The following is a 23,967-nucleotide window of genomic DNA, read 5'->3' on the forward strand; positions in this document are numbered from 1 at the left end:
TGGCCAAGACTGAATGCGAATGCGACTGGAACACTGATAGAGTTGGATAGGTATAATCTCAGGATTCTAGTAGGAGTGATAACCGGTCATTGCTTAATTGGAGCCTTTAAGGGTAAATGGGATAATGGCACACAGGACTTTTGTAGAGTATGGTGTAAATATGGGATGCAGAGGAGCTAGAGACTGTAGAGCACATTATGTGCAACTGCCCTATGCTACAGGGTCACAGACTTAGATGGCTAGGAAATAGATTTCTGGACGAACTTGGTAGTGTTGCTGGCTGCAAACTAAGCAACATACTGGGTTTCATTAAGGGAATAGGGTGGCTATTTAAGGGACGTTCTACGGCGAGTCCAAATCCATAAAAAGACTTATCTTTCTTTCTTTCTTCTTCTTTTTAACAGACGGAATTTTGGACTTTTTTCTTACTCTAATGCTATCATCTTTGTCTATCTCTATTGAAGGGAATCACAATGGACCTCAAGGTCTGTGATATACAGGGTAATGTCTAGCAGATGAACTTGCTAGACATGGTTTTGATCTGGATCATGACACTAGGGAACGGGCTGTTAGAACACCCATTTGTCACTACTACAGGGTAATCTACGAAAGATTCCGGGACTATACGAATCAATCCTGGTGCAGTAGAACGGATTGCAAAGTGTCCAGGGCCTTATGGCCAAGACTGAATGCGAATGCGACTGGAACACTGATAGAGTTGGATAGGTATAATCTCAGGATTCTAGTAGGAGTGATAACCGGTCATTGCTTAATTGGAGCCTTTAAGGGTAAATGGGATAATGGCACACAGGACTTTTGTAGAGTATGGTGTAAATATGGGATGCAGAGGAGCTAGAGACTGTAGAGCACATTATGTGCAACTGCCCTATGCTACAGGGTCACAGACTTAGATGGCTAGGAAATAGATTTCTGGACGAACTTGGTAGTGTTGCTGGCTGCAAACTAAGCAACATACTGGGTTTCATTAAGGGAATAGGGTGGCTATTTAAGGGACGTTCTACGGCGAGTCCAAATCCATAAAAAGACTTATCTTTCTTTCTTTCTTCTTCTTTTTAACAGACGGAATTTTGGACTTTTTTCTTACTCTAATGCTATCATCTTTGTCTATCTCTATTGAAGGGAATCACAATGGACCTCAAGGTCTCCGAGTGGAAGTACACACAATGTACACCCCTTCCTAACCTAACCTAAAATATTATTACTTTTAATAACCATTAAAATTTCTAAAGTAAATTAAAATTATAAATTTTGGTGATAACTTCTACTTAAATATGTTTTTTCAGTGTTAAATATGTTTTATTTAAATATGTATGTCGTTACGTCATAACATATTTAACTTTATACTTAAATATGTTTTTTCTAAGTCGTTACGTCAAAAACATATTTAACTCGGCATATTTATCTTCACTCACATGTTAAAATTGTGGTTTTCTGTTAGACATTATTGAAAACACGAATTTTATAATAAGGTTTAATTTTGTCAAGTCGGTTACAAATTTCTTAAAAATAAATTCATTACAAAATTTTTAAAATACTTACGATCAAGTCCTCCAATGTATCTCATAGTGATTTCACAATGACCCCATACAGCTGAAACAACAGGGTACAATTTTTTACCCTTTAAGCCCCTAAATGCAACTCCAAGATACTGGTGGTCTATGATAAAACTTAATGTTCCTTCGTCCATATCAAGAGCAACTAAAAATTTATCAGGAACCAAGAAAGCTTCATCATTTTTGAGGATTGCAGGATAGGTAATGCCTGCACAATTTTTAGAATTGTGATATAACTTATTTCTTCCTAAGTCCCAACCCCAACTTTGATCTGAAGATCCAACTAAACTCTGATAACCTACAGAATGTAATGGGGCTTCGGATGTAGCAACCCCTACAACGGCATGAGTACCTCTTTGCCTTGTAGGCCAATAAATTTCCCATATGTGTAATCCTTTGGACATACCAATTTTACCTCGTATGCAATCTGTACTTTGTGCAACTGGATGTCTATGGAAAGTGAGCTTATCATCTTCTTTAACAAAAATATTAAGTGATCTGTCCTCCGAATTCCAAGAATGTTTTAGTTGAGTTTCTTTATTTGCTGGAGGCATATCTAATAATATATCAATTCGAGCCGGTTTCGCAAAGTCAGCCGCTAATTCTCTTGGTATAATTGGCTTAAAAGGCGTTTGTGTGTCATTTCTGTTAACAGATTTCACACTGCCGCTTATTTTTTGGCCCATGTTCATACCACGGCAACTCCGAGATCTCCTTTGATCTACTATTGCGACTTTGTAAGACAACCGTAATCGTTCGTATTCTCTTGGTTCCAATCTTGAAAGTACAATTCGAGGTGATAAAGACGATGACGAAATACTTGTTGTTCGACGTTTTTCGCTTGACCTTGCGACAGGTGTTCTACCACCTCTGTATCTGAAAAAATAAGTATATATTTAACAATATTTTACATAGGATAAATTACAACAGATATTAACATATACTACATCTATTGTTTGATTATGATAGTCAATTGATGCAACAAACAAATCCTAAAGAGCTGTCGTTATAATTTTTAAATTTGTTAAAAAAAAAAAGTTTTTCAGTCTTGCACTATCAACTGATGTGTAAAGTTTGTTTACAATTTCAAAAAAATAAAAAAAAAATAAAATAAACAATAAAACAAAATTAAGCGCAGAAATGTTGAAGATGTTATTGTTGCATCCCATGTGCACAACATGAGTAAGAAACAATATTATCTTTCTTCAATTACAATGATTTTTTTACTAAACGATGGAATAATATTATTCTTAGAACTATTTACATATCGCTCTAATAAAATATAATAATAGCGGTTTTCACTCTTGGTAGTAAATTACAAATAATACTATTTACATCAACGCAATAACAAAATGTATTTATTTTAAATTTACATCTCTTTACTACAACTACAATGAAAAAAGGTCTAGTATATAAGATTGCACAGTAGGGCAGAATCAAAATTTTTTGGAAATAAATCTGGCATTTTTAAACGGCTGGTCCGATCAGGTTAAAATTTTGGCGTAGCCAAGGAGTATTCGAGTTTAAGATATTAAAATGGGCTATACAAATGATCCAGGGGCGACGCTATGGGAGCTAAAAATAGGGTACCTTCGAAATGTAAAATTTTTAAACACGTGCAATTTTTTTGTTTCCGATTGCAAAGATTTTAATATTTTTGAAAAGCTCTCGCCTAGGTCTTCAAATTTATATTAGAGCGGGCCAAGGTATGGCCAAATTTTTAAATGCCTATAACTCGAAAAGTAGAAGAGATAAATAGCACACGCTAGAATGTTTTTTGAAGACCTAGCCGAGCGCTTTTCAAAAATATTAAAATCTTTGATAACGGATGGGAAAAAAATGGCACGTGTTTAAAAATGTTACATGTCGAAGGTACCCTACTTTGAGCCCCCATATCGACGCCCCTGGAGCATTTGTATGACCCATTTTAATAACTTAAATTGGAATGCTCCTTGTAAAATTTTATCCCGATCGGACCAGCCCTTTAGAAATGCCAGATTTATTCCCAAAAAATTTCGATTCTGCCGCACTGTGGCTTGGTAGATTTACCAAAAAAATAAACAGCTGATTGCCTAACCGCCAAAATAATTTATATTTAATTTTTTATACATTGTGTGCTAAATATTAAAAAATAAAAATGAGTGAAAATACAAATACTAAAATCAAAAGAAAACGTAGCAAAAAAAATAATAAATGATAGACTGATGCCGAAAACAAGCAGCTACAGGAACAACAAGATTTTGAAGTAAGTTGTAAATAATTTGTATTTTTATTGGAATTTTAATTATCTGAAAATATTTTAGAAGCCTACAGATCAAATCTTTTACAGAAAGATTTTGGAAACAACAGCATTAGATGCTGTCCGTTGGAAAGTAAAAAATTGTAAAGCAAATTATAATAAAGCTGAGAATTGGAGAAAGTCTACAGGTGCTGGCTTGCTTGAAGCCGACGAAGGCGTCACATCAATACAAGGCGGGTAATAGTTTTACGACGAGTTACACAATATGACCCATTACACACTAGGCAATTTAGTTGCACAAGTCTCTTGTGTTTGTTGATGCCAGAGGTAATGTCGGGTTAAGGAGAAGAAAATTTTGCGTGCTGTTTTGTTGTTGGGCAAGATATTTGCGCAACTAATTGGCTAGTGTGAAAGGGGCCTATTTTCGGGCAAAAACATCCGAATTCCCATTTGAAATTTTTGTACGGTTTCAACCAATATTGGGCTTAATAGCACTCCAGTTGGTGAAAGTACACTGGATGAGCAAATAATTTTTTGTTGTTTTGGAGACATTGAAGATTACTGCTCAACTCCAGTTATTCAATATGCAAGTTCTGTAACCCTAGAAGATGAATCCGCCGACATACATCCATCATCCTCATGTCCTCAACCATTAGCTGTAAATACAGATGTTACCATAATTGATGAATCTGTCGCTATAAACCCACCATCGTCACATACATATGTCTGTAAAATCCATTTCATCAATAGCATTTTTCACCATAAAGTTTATAATTTTATCTTTTTCAGATTTTTTAGTCATTTTTTAAATTTAAATTTTTTATTTTCAATTTGGCGGAATAACAAAAATCAGCCGTTTAAATTAATTTACAATAGGCACAAAAAAGCTACTCACGCTTTGCCATCAAAATAAGTAGTACATATAAAAGTGTGTTAAATATACAATCAAGAGTGAAAATCGCTAATGAAAAAGCAACTTGCTAGATAGAGGAAGTACAATACTTAAAATTATTTTGACATTTAATGATAAATAAATGCTTGCTCCTGTCATAACCATTAACGTACAGAGATATATTCTGTTTATAAAAACAAAAAAATACAAATAGTCAACACTTAAAATCAAATATTGTTATGGTATTTATTAAGTCCTATATGGCAACCCTTAATTGTATGTAATATAACCGATAATTATATGATATACCATAAGTAATACTTTATACATTTTGTATAAAAAAATTTATACAAAATGACGGACGACAAGTTTCAAGTGGCGGGAATCACACCGTCATATATGTCAACGACTCCATTATATAACATTAAAGCTCGTAATGTTGCTACGGAATGGACTAAGATTTTTCTATTGCCTTCGAATTTGGAAAAGGAATCCGAACAAAGAAAAGTTGCCCTGCTGTTGCATCATATGGCGTGCCTGCATATTTTCAATTCTTTTAACGTTAATTTATTCCTAAAATGGGAGATTAAATCACTATGCGAGGATGTGTTTTTTAAGAAATATAAAAAACACATCCTCGCATAGTATTATGGTATTTCAACTGAGATTAACACTGAGTAAAAGGAACTGACCAATTAAAAAGAAAACAAATATAAATAAAATCTCAAGGTAAGTCGATAGACCTAATACTAAATGACAAACCATTATTAACAATTAAAATTGCAGGGAAAACACAGTTTCCATTGTTACGGCAAAAGTCGTAGGACTCGATTTTGTCAACATTGAATTATATTTTGTATTATTTTTAAATTATTTGTTACTTATTTAATGTTTAGTTTAAATTTTATTTTATTTGTTTTATGTATTTGAATTTAACGTTTTATTTGTATGCGTACGCCACTGTCGGTCATTAATACAGTCAATTTAATATTACTACCCTAATGTAACTGTTATTACGTGCATAAGTAACAAAAGTTACCACAGTACGATCGTTACCAACAATGGTTGTAGTAACTTAGTTGGGGGACATATAAAAGAAGGCACGCTGTAAAATTGTCTGCTAGCAGGTGGCCAAGCGGTAAAAACGACGTTAGCGACGCACAGTGGTATGAGAAAAAAAAGAGGGAAATAAATCTGTAACTTCTAAACCCGATTTGAATGAAATTTCACATACGCAAAGAGGTAGTGTTGTCGAGTTTAAGTTTTGAACTTGGATCTCATGAGCCCACCAAGAGCTGGGCCAGAGGTCCCTAAAGTAGGACACCTCGGGTATGTTCAATTTTAAAAATGATCCTTATCTTATTATCAAAAACCCTACTCCAGTTTTTTGATAATAGCGTGTCTAAATATTACCCTTTTTTCTCCATTTTTATTTTATTGGACTAACAATCAAGTCTGTTCTGTAATCCACGTGATTTCAAATCACATGCCGTTTTAAAATCACACGTGTGATTTGTGCCTGTTCTGTAAATCACACCGTTACACTGTGGTTCCAAATCAAAATCTAGGTGGACAAAATTATTTGGCGCTCTTTTTATATAGAATTGGTGTCTCCGATTCCAAAAAAAATGTTTTAAAGATCAACATACATTTTTTAAGTTACAGTAGGGTCTAGTTATATAAAAACCTGTTCTGTAAATCACACCGTTACACTGTGGTTCCAAATCAAAATCTAGGCGGACAAAATTATTTGGCGCTCTTTATACCCTACACCACCATAGTGGGGAGGGTATTATGCGTTTGTGCAGATGCTTGTAACGCCCAAAAATATTAGTGTAACACCCACCTTAAAGTATACCGTCCGTCCGTCTGGTCGGCTGGCTGGCTGGAAGTGGGCCTTATATGGGGGCTATGACCAATTATGGACCGATCACCATGAAATTAGGTCGTGTTATTTATGTCTATATTAAAGATAACTATGTTGAATTTTGTGTGTATACCAACATTTTTAAGCGATTTATGCACGTTAAAGTGATTTTCGGAAGCGGTCTATATGGGAGCTATGACTAATTATGGACCGATCGTAACAAAATTTGGTGACATGAATTTTGTGTATATAAAAGCGGAATTTGTGGAGATACATATATAAATTAAACATTTATGACCGATAAAGTCCAATTTCGGGAAGACATTTGTATGGGGGCTAGGTGAAATAATGGACCGATTTCAGCCAGTTCAAATAGGCTTGGTCCTTGGGCCGAAAAAATAATATGTTGCAAATTTGATCGAAATATCTTCAAAATTGCGACCTGTACTCTGCGCGCAAAACATCTGCATAAACGCATTATACTCCCCACTATTTAAATCAAACTAAAAATAAGTTACTTGTAGATTTAAACTAAAGTTAATATCCATATATGGGTGATTTCATGTCAAGTGAACCAACTTTTGAAATCGATGTTTTCCGATTTTCAACAAGATCGACCGATCGACTCTCTGAGTTAGAGGGGGTCAAAATTTGATATTTTGGCCAAGCAGGTGTTTTTTCTCATCCATGTAACTTATTACCTATTATTCTTATCAAAATGTGTCACAAATATTTTCGAAAAAAAATAAAAAATGTTTAATATTTTTTTTCCGAAATCAAAAACTTTTTTGACTTTTTTTCAAAATGGGCTTTTTTTTCAAAAGAAAGCTTGTCTTTTTCTTTAAGACCTATTTGGTCGCTTAGTGGGATGCGAGTGGGATATCTATCAAAATAAATGTTTTAACACAAAAATTTTATGTCTTGAGTTACAAAATATTTTTTTTTTGATATACAGTTGTTGACAAAACAATGGAAACTTTTCCAAATATTTCACTAGTGGCTAAAATCTGAAATAATTTGTTTAAAAAATTTTAACATTTTTGTAGTATTTTATTTGTATACTTTTATTAACTTAATTTAACAAAAAAACAAAGGACATAATTAAGAACATAATTAATTCTAAAAATGAGAAAACAAAATTAAAAGATTTCTTTATTACGGCATTGACAAAACAATGGAAACTTAGGTATTATTTTAACAAATATGGTCTAAACTTTGCAATAACTCAATATTTTGTTGGGTATCCCTTATTTTTTATAAATGCTACACATCGACGATGCATTGAACCAATTCCCTTATAACCGCCTCCGATAAATCTTACTTCCTGGTGTAATTTTGGGTCCTTATTTTACGATCTAAAATTTCTCATAGATTTTCTATGGAATTGAGATCTGGCGATTGGACAGGCCACTTCAAAACACGTACCTCGTTGGATTGTAACCACTCGGTTACAACCCTAGAGGTGTGTTTCGGGTCGTTGTCGTGTTGGAATCTCCAAACTAGGGTCATATTTTCCTCAGCGTATGGATACATAACATCGTTTAATATGGTTCTGTATCTCGCAAAATGTATGAAAAAGTAAAAACAGGCAGTATGTTAAGATTTTTTTAAATTTTAACTACGCGTTTGCATGCTTTGTCTTGATAAAGATATGACTGCATTGCATACATAGTCACAGAAGTAACTATCAAATTCGTTAAGATCAACAACAGCTACAAAACTACAAAATGCATCCCGTGATCATATTTAAGGGACATATGAAAGTAAAAGAAGCAGTCATACATATGATGACAATATATTCAAATACAATCAACAAAACCAACAGCTCATATATCGAATAAAATGATTAAGGATTACTCCAACAATAATACCATAGACTAAGTATTCTCCTCCAAGAAACATTTACAGTAAACAAAATCTATCTCACTATCGCAAATTAATGACCACACATATTAGCCAAACCACCTCCGCCAGAATTAAGTAATTCTACAAAATTGCAATATGCAATTATAAAGACAACATTCTAATACTCATATGCCAAACATTAAAACTCAACAACCATTACCAACGATGCCATAAATATTACAAAAACAATTATAGTTAATAAAGGTTATTTAAATCAACAGTATCAAACAGCAATCAAAATGGCATGTAATAGATAAGCAAGAGTAGTCGAAGATATAGATAAACCAGAGAATCTCTGGAAACGATTCAGGAATGGAAATAAATAATAGATCAGTGAATCAGAATCAGAACACCAAGTACATAGAGTAGAGTTGTGTAGCTCATGAATGACCTAGTTCAATTGAGCTATTCACTCAACTGAGCGAAGTGAATCATTCATCATACTGAGCGTTTTCAGCTCAGCACTGATCGTTTTCAACTGAGCGATGAGCGGTTTCAGTTCAGTGCTCATGAAAGAGCTGCACAAGCACATTCATTTGTCGTCTTCAATGTTTCAGATGTTTCACATGTTTCACTTTACTCGTCAATGCTCTTATATTCTTTCGCTCACTGACATTGAAAAGTGAGTGAGTATTGTGTCCTACAAAAATAAAACGATCATTCGAATGTAGGTTTGTTATGTATGTATGTATATGATCGTATGCTGTCGCGAATATATTTTTGCTTTGATATGATACAACATTTGTATGAATTGTTTCATGAATTATTAGAGTTATTCAAATTGTTTTTGTTTTCATGAAGGAAGTTTTATATGTATGGTGATGTAGAATGAAATAAAGAAGTAGTATTGCTACAGTTTGTAAGTATATTTCATAAAATAATAATGAAAAAGGAAAATACATAATTGTTATTGTTAAAATAATAATTGTAATTGAAATTATGTAATTAGTAAAAAAAATACTATTTCAAAAATACATTAGTGGGATTATATCTGCCAAAAAACATAATTAAAAAAATACAAATAGCTGATATTCTTAATTAAATTAGCAATATTATTTCAATCACTTTTTTTTAGAAAACATATATCTTATGCACTTTTTTACTTTACTGCTACATCAACAGAACATTTGTCAGCTGCCATGAGCGACCTATCGTGGGTTTTCGCTGTTTTTTGGAATGACAGTTTTACGTTATTTTTTATTTCGTAAAACAATAGAATCTTATTCCTTAAATTCAGAAATTCTATTTATGTATATATTGTTATATCATAAAATAATTAAGGCCCTAATTTTGTAAATCACGTCACCAAAGTGATATTTATATGGAAAACAAAAACAAAATTTCAAAAATTTGAAAAATTTGTTTTTGTTTTATATACAAAATTTTCAAATTATGAAAGGAAAAAAAAAAACAAATTTTTAAAATTTTTGAAATTTTGTTTTTGCTTTCCATATAAATATCACTTTGTGCCGTGATTTACAAAATTAGGGCCTAAGTTAATGTTGAAAATATTTTTATACAAATTGTATCACAAAACAATTTTTCTTTCGTATTTTTAGTAGAAATTTTGTTGATCATATATATGTATATAAGTTGTAACAGTCAGGTAAAAAATATATATTTTGCCAATTGATAACTAACATTATGTAAATGGGAAAACCCCCAAAAAATTGCAACAATATTAATTTTGGTTTAGTTATTGTCACATTTTTATTTTGGATCAGAATTATCAGATCATCAAAATATTTTTCCTTTTTCAAATTCCAGTTAATATCTTGAGTTTTTTGTTAATTTTATTATTTTGTGGTAAAATAATACCTTATAGTTAGTGAATGTTCTGCTTAACAAATATTGTCTAAACATTTGCTTACCATCGGAAATTAGAAATAATAAAAAATTAACTGTTTTTTCCGCAAAAATATTAATTTAAATAAAATACAATTTGATTTTTTTAAATTTTAATCAATTATTTCATTGTCAAAAGACTGTGTGTTTTTACAACTAACAACAGAAATAATTGATTTAATTCACTACAAGCAATTCTCAAAATTAAATGGTCATTATACAACATACTGAGCTAATGAGCTAAAAGAGCGACCTAGTTCATTTCAGTGAGCTGAGCTGAAAAGAGCGGTCACTTCACTGAGCTAATAAACCCAACTCTAACATAGAGAGCATAGTAGATAAAGCATATCCGAGTTATAGAGTGACAGTATGCAAATACTGCCTCATCAAATAGCAAATCCAAGAATAATACATATACAAACTCAGAATAATACATATTATTTATTCAGGGATAAGAGAAACAGTGAGATTTAATCCATCACAATAGTGAATGAAGTAGAAAACAGTGTCAACAATGTAACAAAACAATGATCATGAAATTTAATATGATGATATCACTGTTGATTCTAACTGTCACTCTGCAGACATATCCACTATATCTCCATAACTTCTCCTGATATAGAAAAAGACCACCAGCAATAATGTATACAGCAAAGTTTATCACAATATCAATTCAAATAATACTCAAAACAATACTGCATTCAATGAACCACATATAATATCACAGTATCATGTAAGGTCACTGAACCATACCGACAAGAAAAAAGGTATCAGCAGCAAATATGATCCAAAACCAACATTAATATTACAAATACATCTAGTACAGCCAAACATCTAAAGAAATGTCCCACAAATTAAATATACCCATGTAAACAAGCTCCATGTTCAATCAACGTTCATATGTAATAGCAGTACAACCATTTACTAGTTAATTAACCATCTAAAATGGAAAGAGAATCTCTGACAAAAATTTATACATTATCACCACCTTAAGAATATGAAAAACCTATAATAAAGTAAACAATCACTTATTGCTAAAACCCTGCATAGGCATTATGAAACAACCAGATCAGCATATAAAATATAATATAATTCCTTACTGCAAGTAGAAAGCAGAATGCAACTTACAGCAGTAGTAATAGTTAAAAGCCTTGGACCACAAGCACCACCCTTAAGGCCTAACCATTACAGTGCAACGAATGACCATTTCAACCATAAAGTAAGAATGTTTCCACTACTTTCTCAATTCTGACAATATGCAAAGATGTAAAAGCAAAGCACAATTCCCTATCAGCATATAGAACATAACTAATTTGCTTGAATCAATAACCCAACTGGGATTCCTCTAATGACATGTGAGCCAAAACCATATTACCAAAGCTATGTAATCAAGCAATATACAGTTGAGATTAATTTTCTATACCAATAGTTGGCAATCGAATTGACATGTAGTAGTTTTAAATATCCAAGAACAATTCAAGCACAAAATTTAATAAAAACCCATGTAAAAACAATAGTATTAAAAGTAAATCATACCTTACACAAATTAAACAGCCAGAATTAATCCTTCTTTAACATATCAAGCTAAAAAGTTTCACATGCGAAGCATCCCAATAATTATATATTACCTATCTACATAATGAAGAGGAAAAAATTAGACTTTAACAGGTTATTAACATGTCTATACTCAATCAATATGTACCACATACTTCACATATTCTAAAAATTTCTGGAAAAAAAAATAAAATATATGCAAATTTGGAAATCAGAACACTTCACATGTTTACAAATGCCAGGATATTTAGGCAACTACATCTAAATTTTACAGCTAATAGAAACATTAAACAAAAATAACCACACATAAGTTGTTTATGCAAAATTTATTCCATGCCAAACAACACATGTTTACAATATCTTACCAATACCAAAAACGTTATACTATTCTACTGCCACTTATAAGATACTATTTGGAGAAAATTCTTGAAATAACTTATTCTTATACGTAGCAGCAGAAACATTAAACAATTTCAAGGAGTTTGGCAAAATATTGTAAGCTCGTGCCACTCTAACACAAAATGAACGCTCCAATAATGCAGTCAGTCTTGGTATTTTTAATTGCCTATTTCTAGTAGATCTACAAAATTCAAATAAATCAACTACATATCCTGGCGTTTGCAACTTATATGATTTATAGAAGTGCACCAGATTTCTAAATTTTATAAATTCCATAAAAGGAAATCCCAGAAATTTCACGACATAAGATGAAACATGTTGGCATAATATAAGAGAGTACAGATACCTTATAACTCTATTAAAAACCAATCGTAACTTCTTCTGGATGTATCCAAAGGTTCCACAATACACCTCCAAGGCATATAAGAATACTGGCATAATAAGCCCGTGAACCACCCTTTTTTTTGTATAATTTACGCAAAGTAAAATTTACCTTAGAAACAATAGAATTAATATGGCTTTCAAAATTCAATTTAGTGTCAAGAATTACACCAAGACACTTAATCTTGTCAACAAACTCAATCAAATCACCGTCCAGAGTTACTGAAAACTTATCACAACTGTAATTACCAAATAATATTGCCTTAGTTTTATCAGTATTAACAGAGAGGTCATTACTGAAAACCCAGTTATGCATCAATCCAACAGTATAATCAATTATGTTCTGCAATACATCAGGAAATTCTACTGTGCCTTTAAACAGCAACTGCACGTCATCTGCAAAAGAAAATGGAAGACATACAGTACTCGATATAGTATCAAAAAGGTCATTCATAAACATTATAAAAAGTAGAGGCCCAAGCACAGATCCCTGAGGTACCCACTGTGAACCGGAAGTATTCCAGAAGCACAACCACTACAAAAAACATATTGCATTCTACCAGACAAATAGGAATGTATCAATTTACATGCTGATCGAGAAAATTCATAATAGCTATGCAACTTATTAACTAAAAATGAATGATTAACTCTATCAAAAGCCTTAGATAAGTAAAAATATAGCAAAATACAAATACCTTTATCAGATATACTATTCCTTATGTTGTCAGTAAGGCCAATAAGTAATGAAGTTGTACTTCTATTACACCTAAATCCAGATTGGCAATAGTTGAATCTTCATAAGATACTCAACTATCTTAGATAAAATTGGCAATATAGATATCGGTCGAAAATCATCCCTATCAGCCGTAACACCATTCTTCTTACGGCCATTTTCACAATGTATGATTAAAAGTTAACGTGAACTTTAACCGCAAGTTAGGCTAATATGAATTTCACAATGTACGATTAATTCTTAACTGACACTATTTAACAACAAAGTTGCTGTTAAATATAACCGAATAAATTTCGCCGGTTAGCATCTTAATTGTAAGAAATATAATAAAAGAACATGGAAAAACATTTATATTTTTGTAATATTTATAATTTTTAAAAGTGTAAAGCGAAGAAAAATAAATTTTGCACGGTGTGAGCCATATACCACCCGGATATTGCACTTACAAACCAAACAACAAATGTGCACTTTTCCTTGTTGGTTTTCAGTAATTGTTGTTCAGTTTGTTCTGTAAATTTTACAATTAAGTACCTTAATATTTTTGAGTTTTATACGTTTTTTTATTATACCACTAAGAAAACACAAATTATTATTTTTTATGCCGTCTTTTAGACAATTTTTTATATTTCAATCTTTCATTACACTATTTTTCGTAAACAAATGTATGCATTATTGCCATACTTTCTACTGAATGCTTTGGTTATGTAATCAAATGATGGTGAAACGTAAATCGGTAACCGTTGGTTAAATGGTCCCCGTTAAACAAACCGACAGTTAGTTAATTTTCCGGATAAAATTAAATAATCGTACATTGTGAAAATGGCCGTTAATAGGAATAATCTTAGCGATCTTCCACAATAATGGGAAATTAGAAGTGGTTAGTTTGGTATTTACTAAATATAGTATGTAATTGCTAATCATTTGCATCAATAGTCTGATAAACTCGAGTGTAAATCCATCAAAACCAACAGCCTTTGACTTAACCAAATCAAAAGCTGCAAACATTTCAGACACATCTACAGTACGAAAGGAAAAACCTCCATAGTCATAATCAAAACCATTAACAATACTATCATTGTTAATAGTCTGATTGGAAGAGAAAACATCATTCAAATACTCAGGATCAAGATTATTAGAATGTTCATCACCATCTACGACACCATTTCTCTTTAGAATAGACCAAATCCTCCTTATCCTCAAAAAGTGAACCATGTGTCTTTCTCTTAATTTTTCTCATAACAGACTTCACACGATTTCTACATCGACAAAACACTCTCCAATTGCCATCACTTCTATCACGTAGATATTCACCATATGCTAGATCCCTAATAGAAACATGGTACTGAATTCTAGGATCACTGACCCAAGATTCACTATTATTACCAAAAAAACGCTTTCTCAATGGAACAAAAGAATGAAAATACTCGAAACTACCATTCAAGATCTGCAATTGCTTATCAACATTATATGTCAAAAACATGTCATCAAGATTGCTTTCAAGTACTGCAGACTGCAACAACCCAATATCAACCGCATTGTAGTCATAATATTCATAAAATCGTTTAACCAATGCACGATGGGGCCAACGACCAGTTTTGAGGCAATAAATCACAGGAAACAGCTAGACCTTTAAAACTTCGTACAGATGATAATAATAAGTTTTTAAATCTTCAGTAAAAAATGTAAGTCTATCGGGCAGTGCCACGCCTATTTCCAGTAGGTGCATTAAAGTGCAACTGCGGATGAAGATCACTGGAAAATAATAAGTTTCTGACTTTCAATTAGGTCGCATAAATGTTCACCAAAGACTTTAGTAATCATTTCAAGTCAATCCGCCTACTGCCACACCCACCTCTAGTGACAGGAAATATATCATGGCGATAGGCGGATCGTGAAATTAAGCGCGGAGCTATCACTAGTTATGGTCAAATCGCCATAAAATTAGGTGGCATGTTTTCTGTGTATATGAAACTTATTTGTGTTGAATTTTATTTTAATACGAACATCTGTAAGAAATCTATGCTCGTTAAAATGATTTTTGGAAGTGGGCCTTATATGGGAGCTATGACTAATTATGGACCGATTGTTATAAAATTTGGTGACATGAATTTTGTATCTATAGAACTTATTAGTATTGAATTTTAATGGAATACCCACATTTTTAAGAGATATATGCTGGTTAAAGTGATTTTCGGAAGTGGGCCTTATATGGGAGCTATGACTAATTAAGGACCTATCGTGGTGCGATTTCGGCTTATATAAAACTTATAACTAAGATTTGTATGAGAGCTTAACTATTTTCAGATAGGGCAATCGTATGGGGGCTAGGAGAAATAATGGACCGAGTCTAACCAAATACAATAGGCTTTGTCCCTGGGACAAGAGAAATGCTTGTACCAAATTTTGTCGTATTATCTTTAAAATTGCAACCTGTAGTTTAATTACAAGGTTTACATTGACAGAAGGACAGGCGGACGGACGGACATCGCTTAATCGACTCAGAAAGTGATCCTGAACAGATTGGTACACCATAAGGTGGCTGTTGGAACAATATTTTTATGCTCGTTATAAACATCAGCACTAACCCAATATGGAGGTTTAGGGTATAAATATCCAAATTTTTAAGTTATACGCTATTTGGAAATAAATTTTTATAAACAGCGGCAAATGGCGGCAGATGGTTTTTCCAAAAAATTATAGTACACATTATTACCTTTCCCCACACATATATTTTTTCACGGATACGCTCGGATAAACAAAGTTCTATTCCAAAGAATATATGGACGACAGCAAAAACTTCACAAAAAAGACAACACAAGTTGACACAAAAAATTATTTACTACATCTAACTTTTGTTTGAAATTTTTAATAACATTTTGATTTACATACCTTTACAAGTGTTTTCCATTTTACAAAATTTTTATAATCTTAAAAGTTTTTGTTTGACGACTAAAATTCCTTTGTTGTTTCATTATGATTGAATGTCGGAAAATGTAGCAAAGCAAAACTTGGCAACTTTGGCAGCTCGGCATGTCGCCATGAGTTGCCACCTGACTTTAATTTTTTAATATTTGAGTGTTTCAAAGTGTTAAATATAAAATTCCGTTATTATTTTTTTTAAATGGTTGACTTGAAAAAAGGACTTTTTGCCTCAAAACCTGTCATTGGCCCCATCGTGCAATGGTAGAAAAATCTCAATGGACATAAAAATAAAAGAGTGTCGAGTTATACCAGGACAACTTAACAAATTCGGAGGAAGATACCAAAAAATAGTCCAGCAATGTCGTAGAATCACGAACAATGTGCGTAGGCATTGAATTATGAAGTAGAGAAAAATTCAACCTACCACAAATGTCTATCACTCTAACACTCGTGTCAAGTTCAAAGAGATTGTTGTTGAAGTCACCCATAATCACAATATTCGAATATCGAACAAGTAAATCAGATATCTGTCCTTCCAAATAAGAAAAATCACCATGCGGAAGATAAACAACTCCCACTAAAATTCTAACATCCCTGAAAACAAGCTCAACAAACAAGCATTCTGCAACCCCGTAACCATCACCAATAAATACAACTTTATGTTCAATAGTCTTGGAAACATAAAGAACCACCCCACCACCTCTTCCATTTTGTCTATCATTCTTGTGACATACATATCCAGAAATATCTATAACATTGGTAGATATTTCCTTTTTCAACCATGTTTCAGTGAAACCAACTACATTTAATAATTCACCTTCCAAAATTCTCTTAATTTCACTAAATTTAGAAGAATTTGGCCTCAAATTGAAGCTTGTACAATTTAAATGTCCAAAGTTCAGATTATGCCTAAATTGATTCAAATGGGATTGGAGAAAACTATTATCACTTACAACGTTCCCTAAATTTTGCTTAATATCCATTTCTATTAACGTAAAAATTAAAAAATAGTTAATAATTTTAAGAAAAATATATAAAAATAAAATAAAACATAAATTGAAAAGTCATAATTCACTAATAGTTATACATAAAAAACCAATATCCACTAAAACATGTACATCATAATATTAAACCGAAGTTGAATAAACAAAGCAAAACATAATAACAATACAGTCACACAGAGTAACATGAGTAAAAAATAATCATTAAATTAATTATAAATATAGAAAATACATTTATTAGAAAAGACAAGACACTTTTTTTATATAAACAAAGCAAAACATAATAACAATACAGTCACACAGAGTAACATGAGTAAAAAATAATCATTAAATTAATTATAAATATAGAAAATACATTTATTAGAAAAGACAAGACACTTTTTTATATAAAAAATATCGTTCTTTTCATATACAAATATATTTTCTCAAAGAACCGATATACTCAAAAACAAGTAAGTAAGTAAGTAAATTTTTTTATTGAGACTTTTTTTTTCGATAACATGTGTTTACTTAACTAAATGGTAATATGTATGAATATATAACATAGAACTATTGTTGTCTTATGCTATTATACGGTGTTTTATGAAAAAACGCTACTTGCTAATTTTCTTTTCTAAGGGATTATGTTAGTAACATAAAATTATAAGAGAACAAGGTTTGCTCGCGACCTTTTACTTTTGTAGACAGCGCAAAAGAGTCTGTCAAATAAATAAATAAAACAAAATAAAACATAACACTTAAAACGAGATAACAAAAATCTGTTACAAAAATAAAGTCTGGCTACAGAATTCAAAATGTCGACTAGACAATGAGTGTAGACAGTGTAGCCAGATGTGGGGATTTGTCCCCAATTTGGTGATTTCAAAATTTTTTTGGGGACAGAATTTCGTGGGGAGGGATTTGGGGATTTTAACAAAATTTGGGGATTTACATCCATTTTTGGGGATTTTACATTTTTAGACATTAACGGTATTCACAATGTAGAGTACTTGGCTTAGTAATAAAACAGAAGAGCTATTTATTGACAAATATTTCAATTTCTAATCTATTTGGTTTTATATTTTGTTTAAATAATCATATTTTATTTCTTTCATTTCTTCAGAATTTGATGAAAAACACAAAAATTTTAGATTTTTTGTTTCCAGGACACTACTTTTATAATAAAAAAATTAAAAAAGGATTTCATCAAAAGTTCACAGATATTAAATTGTTTTAAATTCTTGCTAAAAACAGAAAGGTAAATCATTCTCATATCGTTGACCTGTAACTAAGCTGGCCACGGTTGATTTGTGATTATGATTTGTTCGTGTTCGACATCTTGTTAGTTGTTAATGGGGATGTGCGCGATAAAAATCACAAGTAATTGAAAATTTTCAATCACAAATCAGGCGAACAAATCATTCCGTGTGTGGCCAGCTTTAGTCAGTTTTTACCCGACTTTATATTTTTCAACGGGTTTGGAAAGAAAACTGATTACGTTTTAAAATACAGTGCATCTTTTGATACATTTGTAAGTTAAGAATATCTAAAAAAACAAAATTTGATTTTAATAGCATTTCAATACTTATTTTGATATGAAAGCTTATACCAATGCATTGATATACATTTTTATTGCAATGTATAAAGAAAATTTAGTTCTTAACATGTCTTCTGTATATGTATATGAAAACTATTTGTGTTGAATTTTATTTGAGTTTGAAACATTTTTAAGAAATCTATACTCATTAAAATGATTTTCGAAAGTGGGCATTATATGGTAAATTTGGTGAGGCAGGTTCGGCATATAAAAACTTATTTTTGCTGAATTTGGTTTTTATATCTATATAACTAAGATATTTATGAGAGCTTTACTATTTTCAGATAGGGCAATCGTATGGGGGCTATGAGAAATGATGTACCCATTCAAATTCAATAAGCTTCGTCCTTGGGGCAATACAAGAGCTTGTACCAAATTATCTTTGAAATTGCGACCTGTAGTTTGATTACAAGGTTTACATGGACGGACGGACATCGCAAAATCGACTCAGAAAGTGATCCAGAACATATTGGTATACTTTAAGGTGGGTATTGGGACAATATTTTTGCACGTTGCAAACATCAGCTCTTTGGAACTTTTTTCGAAAAAGTTTAATAACTTTTGCAAATATAAACCGATTTCGACAAGTAATGTTTATATTGTCTTTAAAACAGTGTGTAAAAAATAGGTTTTCATAGAAAAAATTAAAATAACTTTGTTGAATTTGAAAAACGACGAAAAAAATATGCAAAATGTGTGAGTTAGAGGTACTAAAGTACTACTTAAAACTGTTTTTTCAAAATAACTCAAAATTTTGAGGAAGTTTCAAAATCTAGTCCTAGGCCTACAACCACCATTGGGTCGCTTTTCAAGTTCTGACAAAAAGTTTTATTTTGTAGAAGAGTGTTATCTTTAAATTCTATTTTAATACGACAATGAGTTTTTCAGTGCTTTTTTTAAATTATACTCTTCCACTTCCGATGCGGAGAAATTAGGGATTATTTTGTCCATTTTTTACAAAATATACCTTCTTTTTCTGGAATAAAAAATCGAATAAAAACTAATTCATACAAAAATCGGATAAACATCAAGAATTCTTTGGCAGGTTTCAAAGTAAAATGACATCTTCCAAACAACTTGTTCCAAAATCGATGAATCAACATTTTGAAAACTGACAATGAGGTAAATAGATGTAAAAATGCTTGTCGTATGTTATTATGCCAGATTGCAACTTTAGTTTGTTAAACTCAACATAGTAAAATTTAGTATTAACAATATAATATAATTTTTTTTATGGTGACAAAATTGGGGATTTCAATTTTGAAATCGGGATTTTTTGGGGACATCGACTTTCAGATTGGGGACATAAGGTAAACTTTGTCTGGCAACACTGAGTGTAGATATCACAGGATTATAATATAAAATACTTCATATAATACGGTTGTTCAGGTACATTTGTTAAACTTATATTAGTCAAAGCGGAGTGAGCTGAGCTCTTTATATTATATATTTTTCCTTTTAGCCCCTATGGGAGCCAGGAATTATTTTGGAATAAAATTGTGGCAGCATATGTGGGTCAGGATCGATGTCTGGGTTCTCGTTCAGTATACCAACTGGAGAGAGATAAGTTGAACTTGACCAATGCAGACCCCTTTACAACTCATGAATTTCAATCATCAGGAAGTTCTCGTGGGTGGCCAATTTTTCAACAAATACCCTTTGATGATGAAGTCCATATTTACAGAAGGGTTGGACTTCAGAGTTTTCATATATGTAAGTATTTGAGTACTTCCTAGTGTGACTTACATAATGTTTGTTGAAACACTTCCGCAGAATCCTCCGTTCAAATATTTCCAATTCTTTGGCCACTATTGGTGAAATAGTGAACCAGATTGGAAATCCATATAACAAGACGGATCTGATGGTCACCTTATATAGGAGCAGCTTGGTTTCACGAGGTAGATATTTGCTGTTAAATAAGTATGAAAACATGCCAGCTATTCGTTTTGTCCTTTGTAGTGTTGATCGCGCATGTTCGTTAAATTTAAATAGTTTATTAAAAGTGATGCCCAAATATTTAATTGTAGATTTAAATGGAATCTCAACCCCATCGAGAGCGGTGCGTAACATTTTGCTTTGGGGTACTACTGACCGATGACACTTTCCGGAAGCATTCCTGATACAAATGGCCTCCGATTTGGTAGCATTTATTTTAATTCCCCATGTTTTATAAAATTCATGTATCAACATAAGATTATGAAGAGCCTGGGCTGGTGAGGCGCTGTGGGCATAAATTAGGCAATCATCTGCGTATAAGATTGCCTTAGAGTTCTGTGTGGTATGTGGAAAATCATGAAGAAAAATATTGAACAAAAATGGGGCAAGTACGCTTCCTTGAGGGACTCCACTATTTACATACCCCAATAACGAATATGAACTCTGTATTTGGACGGTAAATTTACGGTCGGATAGGAAACTCTGGATCAATTTAACCAGGTAAGGATCAATTCCCAGATCTATCAATTTATAGATGATCCCACTATGACACCGAATCAAACGCCTTTTCTATATCCAAAGATATCGCCACAGTGCAAAATTGATTTCTCAAGTTTGAGGATATGTCACGGTGAAACTTTAAAAGCGCGTGCTGTGTAGAGTGGAATTGCTTAAAACCAAATTGAAGATTCGATATAGGGTTTATTATGAATTCATTTTCAATTTTTTTCCTTCAGGACGTGCTCAAATACCTTTCCAAGATTAGAAAGCAAGGATATAGGGCGGAAATCGGACAATTCCTCACTATCGTGTTTCTTTTTTGTTGGGATTATTTTTGCCAACTTCCAATCAATGGGAAAATAACAATTGTTAATACAATGATTTACAATACAGGTAAGTAGATCAATTGTTGGCTGTGGAAATTGTTTGATGATGTAGTTGGAGATGCCATCAACGCCACATGATTTTTTAGAATTTATATTTTGAATTATTCTTCTAATTTTTGTAGAGTCGGTAAAATGTAACCATCCGGATTTGATAATACGTTGTCGTCAAAGGTGAAAATGTGGTTTGGAATTCAATTTAAGATTCTTGAGTCAAGATCATCCAAAAAATGTGGTTTGGAATACAATTTAAGATTCTTGAGTCAAGATCATCCACTGGCCGCTCTGGAGTTGTTCGGCGAAAAATTGATGAATAAAAGGTTTGGAAATTATCTGCAATTTCCACAGGATTAGATATGACATAATCATCGTGTCTTATCTGTCGACACAGCGGAGATTTCCTTCCCTCTATAAAGTGGTAAATTTCTTTAAATGCATTCGGACCTGGTTTAATATTTTGTAATTTTTCATTAATTTTTTTGCATGTTCAATTCCAACAGATTCTTTAATAATTATCTTCAGAAGTTGAATTTGTTTAGATAATATTTTGTACTCACTGCTGAGTCTGCTTCCGGTGAAGTGAAAGATATTCTTCAGTTCCTTTTGCCATTGGTGCTTCATTTTGAAGAGTTTTTTGGTTCTCTCCGAAATTGGCGTTTTCCAGCAATTAGTTATTTTCTGGCAATACGAATCATGAATTGTGGTAAATGACGTGTTGAACTCTTTGATCAATGCATCAATTTCCGGATTTTCCAAGTTGGTGTTTATTGAAGGAATAATAGATCTACTCGAATTCATTAGATCGCCGCGGAATTGGTCCTAATTGGTGCTTTTATATGATGTAAATGATTGGGGTGGATTCAAAATTATGTTTGATGAATTTATTTTTAATTTCAGTTTGATCGGGAAATGATCTGAAAAAGTTGGCATTGAGGATATAGCAAAATTTGGATTATTTCTGTCTATGAGTTTGGTGCTGACAAGAAAATGGTCTAAAAATGATGGTCCATTTGGATAAGATGGTATAGAGTCGCAGATGCGAACAACCTCCAACGAGTTGTCGTCTAACCATTTCCTGAGAGTTTTCCCATTAGAATTTTGTATTATGTCACCCCAATATGGACATTTTGAATTAAGGTCGCCACCAAGGATGAAACCATCAAAACTTAAACAAGTTTGAAGAATAATATTTAGATCTGATTCCAGTTGTTGAGGTTGAGAGTTGCAAGGAATATAAATAGAACCAAGTAAATATTTCTTATGTGTGTTGTTGTATGTAGAATTTATTTGTATAAATGAAGTATTTATACTAACATTAGATATAAACTTTACTATACTGTATAGTGTTCTTAATCACCACTGCTACACCAAGCGGGGAATTATCATAAATAAAGTTATAACCTTCAATTTTTATTGTGTTGCTTTTTCTCAGGTGGCACTCTTGAATGAATGCGATGTCTATTTTGTTATGGCGGAGTGTATTGCATAAATCAATTTGACGGCTTATATCAATCAGGGATCGAACATTGAATGATAATATATTCAAAGATCTATGGTCCATATTGAGATCTGACTTTGTTTAGAAGACGCAAAAATTCGGATTTGGCTTCAGACTTTGGCATGTTTTTGAATTCATTCAGGAATATGTTAATTTCCTGCTCCAGAGTAAACTCTTCTGGCTCTAAAAAATAAGTGGCTAGCTTCAAAAAATCGTCAATCACTGACGATTTTGTTTTTCGGGGATTTTGTTAAGACATAGGATTTTGAAAGAAGCTGGCGTATGTTTTCCCCGGCGAACGCATGGCAATGTTCACTGCCTTGTTGACATTTTCCGCTGCAAAGGCCTTTTCCTCTACTACCTTCGCTATCTTTTTCTTCTTCACCGTGAGGTATTTTTTAAAAGTCGGACAACCTCTCCAATTGGCAGGATGTCCAGTTTTTCCACAATTGGAACAATAGGGTTCTGAGGAATCTTCTCGTGAACATTGGCATTCACCAGGTGCGTGATCTTGATCACATTTCACGCAGGTATAAGCCGAGTTGCAGTTGCGTGCGATCTGGCCCCAGCGTTGACATCTACGGCACTGTATATTGCCGACCTTCTTTTTTGGCTGTTCCCAAGATATAACTTGGTTTTATAGGCCATGAATTTTTGAAACACTGCTCAATGATTTCTCTGGGAGTAGGGAAACCAGAAAGAGCCCCGTGTCGGTATTTTGCTTAATGGACCTTGGCGTTTTAAATGTGGTTACAGAAGCAA

At 32.5% G+C, this 23,967-nt stretch overlaps 1 protein-coding gene and 1 pseudogene across 1 annotated transcript in view; both read right to left on the bottom strand.

Annotated features, from left to right (window-relative positions):
* Positions 1–23,967, bottom strand: part of gus (gustavus) — a 156,713-nt gene that overhangs the window by 61,916 nt on the left and 70,830 nt on the right. The window contains exon 3 of the mRNA XM_065500992.1: positions 1,561–2,450. Coding sequence (XP_065357064.1) covers positions 1,561–2,266 — 706 coding nt within the window. The 5' untranslated portion in view covers positions 2,267–2,450. The remainder of the gene's footprint in view (positions 1–1,560; positions 2,451–23,967) is intronic.
* On the bottom strand, positions 2,299–23,268 carry LOC135950674 (uncharacterized; annotated as a pseudogene).

The sequence above is a fragment of the Calliphora vicina genome, chromosome 2, assembly GCF_958450345.1.
Source record: "Calliphora vicina chromosome 2, idCalVici1.1, whole genome shotgun sequence".
In the NCBI taxonomy this organism is placed as follows: Eukaryota; Metazoa; Arthropoda; class Insecta; order Diptera; family Calliphoridae; genus Calliphora; species Calliphora vicina.